Source organism: Kryptolebias marmoratus, linkage group LG11 (assembly GCF_001649575.2).
Source record: "Kryptolebias marmoratus isolate JLee-2015 linkage group LG11, ASM164957v2, whole genome shotgun sequence".
Classification (NCBI taxonomy): domain Eukaryota; kingdom Metazoa; phylum Chordata; class Actinopteri; order Cyprinodontiformes; family Rivulidae; genus Kryptolebias; species Kryptolebias marmoratus.
The window spans coordinates 5,588,733-5,596,256 of record NC_051440.1 but is presented as its reverse complement, the minus strand read 5'-3'; the positions used below and the strand labels follow the sequence as shown (position 1 = coordinate 5,596,256).

General features: G+C 41.3%; 1 protein-coding gene across 1 annotated transcript; it reads right to left on the bottom strand.

The window, feature by feature from the left end:
* Window positions 1-1,073: 1,073 nt before the first annotated feature.
* hapln3 (hyaluronan and proteoglycan link protein 3) lies at window positions 1,074-7,465 on the bottom strand. Its single transcript, XM_017432858.3, has 5 exons — window positions 7,328-7,465; window positions 6,562-6,704; window positions 4,283-4,675; window positions 2,974-3,276; window positions 1,074-2,878 (listed from the first exon to the last, which is right to left on the bottom strand). Exons 2-5 carry the CDS (start codon window positions 6,692-6,694, stop codon window positions 2,601-2,603), a joined length of 1,107 nt encoding a protein of 368 aa, XP_017288347.1. The 5' UTR covers window positions 6,695-6,704; window positions 7,328-7,465; the 3' UTR covers window positions 1,074-2,600.
* Between the last annotated feature and the right edge of the window lie 59 nt (window positions 7,466-7,524).

Sequence of the window (7,524 nt, the reverse complement as noted above, 5' to 3'; positions counted from 1 at the left end):
AATTGATGAGATTTGACACAGTTATGATGACACAAGGTGTTTAAATGTGAGGTTCGAGCACAACGCAATATGGACTTTGTGAAAATTATCTGTATGTAAACATTTTAGTATTGGGGTGAGTTTCTACCTCAAACTAAGGAGTTTAGATATTTCTGTGTCTTGTTCATGAGTGATATCCAAAATGGACCAATGGATCGGGGCTTTGTCTGCAGTAATGAAGGGGTTGTTTTTGTTTTGATCTGCCCTTATTGAGAAGGAGGTGAGCCGAAAGACGAAGCTCTGAATTTACTGGTTCGTCTGCATTTCAACCCTCACTTAAAATCGTGCGATATAGATTGCAACTAAGTGAACAAGATTCCTGATACTAGCAGAAGACATTGGCTTCTTCATGGGGCGGCCTGACTCAGAGATAGGTTGAGGAGCTCCGTCATCTGGAGGCGACTCCTTTCGATGATCCACAGCAAGTCAACTCCATCCCTCCCTTACGAAAAGCTGTAGAGTGTCGGAGAGGGATGAAACCTTCCAACACTTAATTGTGGCTTCCACAAATTAAATTAAAACCCTCTATGTAAGAGGTGTGGAACTCCAGGCCTCGAGGGCCGCTGTCCTGGGAGTTTTAGGTTTTTCTGCTCCAACACACCTGATTCAAATTTAATTACCTCCTCATCAAATCATCAAGTTCTCCAGGAGCATGGCAACCAGTCATCCATTTAAAGCAGGTGTTTTAAAGCAAGAACACATCTAAAACATGCAGGAGAGCGGCCCCCGAGGAATGGAGTTTAACACCTGTGCTCTATGTGTTCAGGAATGTCTTCATCTGCAAAATTAAGCACTGTGTTTTTACAATTAGAATAAAAAATAAACAAACTCTTAATTAGGTTTGCCTTTTAAACAGATCACCTACCAAACTTGAAGAGTGGTAACTGGCTACTTACTTTGTTGTTAAGAGAAAAAAAAAACTACAGCGGTATGAGGTGCTTCATAATAATAAGGTATCTTCAGAAATTAGCTAAATCTCAGAATTTTGATTAGCTTTAACATTTTTAAAGCATTTGCACTGCAAATGTATTTACAGTATTTTTTTTTATTTGTAGAAAATAGTACAAATGCATAGACACAATGAAAAACATAAAAAGGGTTGTATATTTAAACACTATTTCTCCTTCCATATGGTAGTTTATACTGTATATTACAACAATACAGAGTTAAGTTCACAAGGCCTGTTCTGTCTATCACAGAGCAGCACTCGTTAACACCTTCACAACAAAGACGGACATTACATTAAGTCTTATAAACCGGTAAACAGAATATATTTTACATGAATAAAAAGACAGGAGTTCATGCTTCTACTAAGCTACAGTTAGCAAAAGTAGAGTACAATCATAAAATGGAAATCTGTAGAACAAAGACAAATGCTGAAAACCAACTTAACTCTTCTTTTTTTGTCACTACGCCTCTTGGTAAACGCCATGATTTATTTCTTTATTTGACTGGATTGACTTTGATTACAGTCATTGCTGGTGGTGGATCAGAGTCAAAACTGCTCAGACAGATTTAAATGATTAAATTAGCTGCGAGGAATATTTGCAGCCCCCTAAAAAAAACAACTTAAAATCTAAAAAAACAGTCACTGTATGCTGTTGTGTCAGAATGTTGTTGAAGTCGGGCTGTTTCACAGTATGTTTCAAACAGGACATGTCAATAAATGCTAACAGCGTGATTTTTCTTGTGTCAGTGTATGTCCGACTTTAATGCCCCATCTACACTACCCTTGATATTTTTTTTAAAAATGGAGAATTTCTGCTACATTTGCCCCTCTCGTCCACACAAACAGAGTTCAGGTGAAAAAGAAAAAAGATTTGAAGAGTGCCGATTTCACAACAAAATCAATTCTTGGTGTCTCCGTGCGGACTTGAAGTACAGAGCTTTTCAGAAACACTGTCATAGCCGTCCATTTCCTACAGGCACACCATCACTTTGTGACATCAAAACCATTTTTACCAGTCTTTCTTTTTTAACTTGTCTGTCTCACTTTATCCTGGTGTGTTAAAGTGGGTAATAACTGAGAGGAAATTGTAAACACTGTCAAAGAAAATAAAAGCTGCACTTGTTTGGAGAAAATCCTTAGCTACTCTCTTCATCTGCAGCTTGATGTGTTGTTAATGTGACGTTCTCATCATCTAGTGGTGCAGCATGGGTATTTCTGTAATTTTCTTAAAATCATGTGGACAAAAAAATAATATAAGAGGAGAAAAAAAAACATTCTTTAAAGAAAATGTCTGAAATGAAGCAGAAGCTGTAAGCAAACACACATGGTGTTAGTTTCATACCTGACAGCTGACAGCTGTAGGTGGTTGATACTATGAATGAATGGGAGCAAATTCTTTAAGACATTTTCCACAGGCTGTGGTGGAAAGCTTCCCAGACCAAGCTTTGTATAGCAGCATAACATTTTAGAATCAGATGCTTATTAGTGACTTATGACTGAAATGTTCCAATGTCCACGCGCTCCACGCTACAGCTAGTGCTACTCTGCAGGTGAGATCTTTGAGCCTGTTCAGTGTTAGGATGGATTGTTGTCTCGTGCTGAGTCAAAGCGTCTACCGATAACAGTACACACCAAATTTCACGGATGGAGGAGGGAACCCAAAGCAACGCACACCTGGTTCTGTTGGCCCACAGTTAACCCGAGGGTTTGTGATTGGATAACGGACACTCCTATCAGACAACCAGCCCGCGTTACAGCAATCCAAGCCCGTTAGCTTCCACGCAGCGTACAGCTGGCCCACTTTGGCGATTTGACTCCCATCGTTGGCACAAGCCTGAACCGCTTCAGTGAAGTTGAGCTTGGTTGTGTGGTTTAGGTAGTACACAGTCCCTAAAGCAGAAGAAAGTAATCAGTGAACTAACATGTACTGAGATTGTTTGAGCTAAAAAGAAAAGAAAAAAAATAGGAGCTGTCCTGATACTGACCTTTGATAGAGGCCGTGAAGCAGAAAGCATCAAAGCGGTGGAGAATTTTATGTCGGTATCCATAGCTGCGCACACCGGGAGCGACCCCCTTCCCACCACAAACAGCGCGTGAATCTCTGATGGGATACTGGACTGTGCCGTCAGCCAACCAGCCAGCATTGCACCAGTCTAGCCCGTCCTCCCATTCTGCGAAGAGCTGTTCAAATGTAGCCAGGGTGGCGTCCTGATCCTGGCACGCTTGTTGGGCACCGAAGAAGTTAAAATGGTAGCGCCCTTTGCGAGAGTAGTAGGGGAATGCCACACCTACAAAGAGAACATGGTATTTAACAACATTTTGTACAGTTATACAATCCAAAAATGATTCAAATAAACCTTTTTGAAATACAAACATTTTAGATTTTGTTTTGTACATGGAAAAAAATTAGTAGAAAGTGGTGTTTAAGTGATGTTTAATTTGTTTGCAAAACGCAAAATCTGGTTATGGTTTGGATTTGACACTTCCTGCCTTAACCCTTTTAAAACCACCGGGATCGCCGGTGACACCGATGTATTTCAAATTACCGTAACTCAGCGCTACTTTGTGTAAATTTATTTTGCAGTCTCAGAAATGTTCAATCTGCACATTTCAAGAGTTTATAAAAAGAAAGTTGAAGAAAATTCAATTACCGTTTTTGTCCTTTACTTCTTATAGCACACAGTTTAAGGTATTTAATTACATAAGACAGGTAAATTCTTGACAGATTTCGAAAGTTCTACTTCTCCTGGAAAGAGGGTGTAAATTATTTACACACAGGGCATTTTTTGACATGGTTATTGACAAAAATAGACAAGAAAGACCAGGCATTTTAATAATTATATCTACTATTATGGTGCTAAAAAAATGAATGATGTATCTCACTGGGCTGCGACTGCTGGCGACTAGTTGGCAAGTGGCAGTCATGAAGGAATCTCCAAAGTGTCTCGAAACATTCACAGAGGGGTTCTCTATTTCCTCGCTCAATTTGCAGAGGTTTGCAGTTTTGTTGCGTGAATTTAGAACACGTTCAAGAAATAAACGCCCAAAAAAATAAACCATGATTTTCAAAATTGGCTGTGCGAAATGGGGCTGCATGGCTTGCTTGCTACTCAGGATTCAGTGAGGACTGCAACAGAAAATGTGCGTACGCTCTCGCAATATTGAGACAAGTTTGAGTCACCGAAAAGTCTCCAACAGTCACAGCTCAATGAGATACTACCTTAAGAGAGCATTTAGGTACTGATTTACCCTGCCCTGCCCTTTCCACTAAAGTTGTTTTTTTTCTCGTCTCACCGCTCAGCGCCAACTTCACCGTTACGCTTTCATCCTCCAGGCCGTCGATCACCTCACATCGATACCGCCCCGTGTCGTCCAGCTGCAGCTCGTTGATCACAAGAGACATGTCTCCCGGAGCTGACCGCCTCAAGCGCACGCGGCCTTTAAAGCTGCCGTAGCTGCGATGGCTGTTGCCCATGGCCACCATCACTTTGGACTCCCTGGCGAAGGCTTCGGGTGGTGTGGCGTTGGCGTAGGTAGGCAGCCAGAACCATCTGACCCGGGTTCTGCGAGGCGTTGTCAGCTCGGGCTCATAGTGGTAGTGACAGGGAAGGGTGACGTTGCTCCCCGTGGTGGCCGACACCGAATGCTGGGGTGATTCCACGTGGAGTCGAATCCCATTGAAGTAAACTAGAGGAGGCACAAAACACCAGACTCCAGTGCTGTTCATGATTATGCTCAAATGAACATGTTTGTGTTCAGAGTCCATATTTTCTGTGAATCTGAACTGAGCCTTTTAGCTGGCTAACACGACATGAACCCTAAAGGGCCGAAAACAAAAGTAAAAGTACACATCATGGCTGTTCAGATCAGAGGACACCAGCAGTACGACTGAAGCTGCTGTGTCAGTGACTTATTCCTTCAGATGAAACCACCATACTATTTGTTTCTGATCTGTGATAAAATATTTAAAATACGAAATGCAAAGTAAGCTAAGGAAGATGATTCTGAAAGGTTCTTTAAAAAAGCAAGAATCAAACATGAACTTGTTGTTTTTAATCTGAACAGAACATGTAAATAGTTGCTCTGAACTTGCTCAACGCAGTCAAAACGTATTCAAGCACAACGGTCCAATAGTTAGTGATGATGACAGGCGTATACTCAGGTCTTTAGCTTTAATCACCACAACGCAGAACAACCTAAGCTCTCACTGCTCGTACTTTGGCTGTATGTGTTTGTTGAAAACACAGGTTGATAATTACACAGTACTGTGTAAAGGTTTTAAAATATACCTAAATTCTCTAGGCTCTGCTTCCAAAGAGTCACATTTTCTTGTAATCTTTTAAAAGTGATCTTGATCATTAGTTCTTCAGGCTTTCTGAAAGTCTTTCAAAGTCTTTCTTTATACTTTGGTTGATTTTTATCTCAGTTTTGTCCAGACCTTGTATCTGACCATGATAGCAAACTGTGTGGTGTGTACATAAACAGTGGGATGTACAGTCTCTGTACAACAGCAGCATGGCAGATTAGTGGTTAGCATTGTTGCCTCACAGCAAGAAGGTTCTGGGTTCAAACCCCAGGTTGGACCTCTTTCTGTGTGGAGTTTGCATGGCCTCCTTGTGGGTTTTTTCCATGTAATCTGGTTTCCTCCTTCAACCTAAAAACATGCATGTTTAGGGTGCCCCCATCTCCCTTGAAAAGAGATCTGTGACCTGAATGGGATTTGCCAGGTACAATTTTAAAAAAGTATTCAAAATGAACAAATCCAGCAAAGATCTGACTTCAGCTCCTAGCTAAAAACATGACATGCAGTAAATGCCATGTTCTTAGCTGCATGTCAAACTGCACAGCCAAAGATGATGCCTGTTGAGATAATGGGGTCAAGGTCACAGGTAACCCCTTAGTTAAAAGGTTGTCTTTGCTTCAACATGTGACCTTTTGTCTCCTCCACCAAGGAAGTTCTGTTTTCGGTTGTCCATTGGTTGGTTTGTCTGCCTGTCAACAAAGATCACATAAAGCCTAACAAAGATTTTGATGAAATTTTCAGGAAATGTTGAGGTTGTCACAAAAAAAATTAAAAACAACCCATTTTGCTGATGATCCAGATCATGATCACACTATTTTTTAACCACCCTGAGGCCTTGGCGGAGGTTTGCGCTCTCTGAGTGCTTCTAGTTGTCAATCGTAAATGTCTCCAAAGGCCAAATACTTTCCCAGTTAGTTCAAATCTTTCTTGCTGATGCTGCTAATGTGGTGCTCAAAACCACGAAGACTGAAACTGCATGAAACGAACTGCTGCAACATCTGCACACAGACATAGAATCACAGATGCAAGACAAAAAAAAAGAGGATAAAGTAACATCCTAAAACGAACTGATTAACTGGAAACCAACATCACTCATTAAAAGACTTTGTTTAGTTAACCCCGGCTGACAGCCTGAGCACCATCAATTACAGACTCACATCCAGGTCACTCCCTGCCAGCCGTGTTACAATAAACACAAATGAAGTAGTTTGTTGTGAGTGCGGGCGTCTCACGTGAGATCTGCGCACTCTCTGTCGCACAGAGCACCTACTCTCATCCTTTCCGTTGCCGTTGCTCAGGTCCTGGTAGTGGAAGCCATTGGTGTACCAGAGGATCTTGCTGTGGCTGCAGGGCAGCAGCAGATACAGGCAGGCGGCCAGCAGGGGGCGCTGAAGACTCAGCATGACGCCGTCTCTGCAGAGGAAAACGTTCAAATCAACTTTATTTATTGAGCACAAGCGGAGCTCAGTGAAGGGAACGAAAGAAGATAATAATAATAATAATAATAATAATAATAATAATAATAATAATAATAATAATAATAATAATAAACAGATTTCATGCAGAAGAAAAGCATACAACTAAATATTTTTATTTGCCAAAAATATTATCTGCGTTACAGATTCAACCAAGCATAATTTAGACAAGAGGTTAAGGTCTAGATAAATCCAATTTTAAAATAAAAATACTACACAAAAAATTGTTTTTGAGCCTTAAAAGTTTTACATATAAAGGGATTGGAGAAAAGCCGCTGTCTGCAAAGTTAGAAGAGAAGATAAATTACATTTAAAAGGCTAAGTGTTAAAAGGAAATGCTCTGACATGCATCAAAGTGCTTTAATGTGAGCCAGCTGGCTGAAGGATTTACCCAAACATCCCCGAAATGTTTTTGAATAAATAGTTTACATTGTTTATAAAGTGCATTTGTGCTCCTTCATGAAGCCACTTTAAAAACTAAACCGCGGGAAAACCGTGTTCGGTTGAGAAAAACTCAAATAAATTAATAAATACAAACTAAAGCGGATAAAAGCCACTCACAGAGAAGTTGTCCGTGCTGGGTGTCCTCGGCTCACTTCATGTCCTCTGCTCTGTCTTCTCTGCGAACCAGGACAGTCCTGCCATCCTGAGAACGGCGCGCGCTGACGTCACGAGTCGAGGCATCCCCTTTGAAGTGAATCGGCCTCGCCGTTCACGAACCCCCACCCCCCATCCCACCCACCCGGCCCCCGCCCGCC

What these genes read in the sequence shown, in the direction of transcription:
- hapln3 (XM_017432858.3), bottom strand. Translation starts at nt 6,694, where the DNA reads ATGCTGAGTCTTCAGCGCCCCCTGCTGGCCGCCTGCCTGTATCTGCTG. An exon ending in CGGCAACGGAAAGGATGAGA is followed by an intron (nt 4,676 to 6,561) that starts GTAGGTGCTCTG and finishes TGCCTCCTCTAG; the next exon opens with TTTACTTCAATGGGATTCGA. An exon ending in CTTCACGGCCTCTATCAAAG is followed by an intron (nt 2,879 to 2,973) that starts GTCAGTATCAGG and finishes CTTCTGCTTTAG; the next exon opens with GGACTGTGTACTACCTAAAC.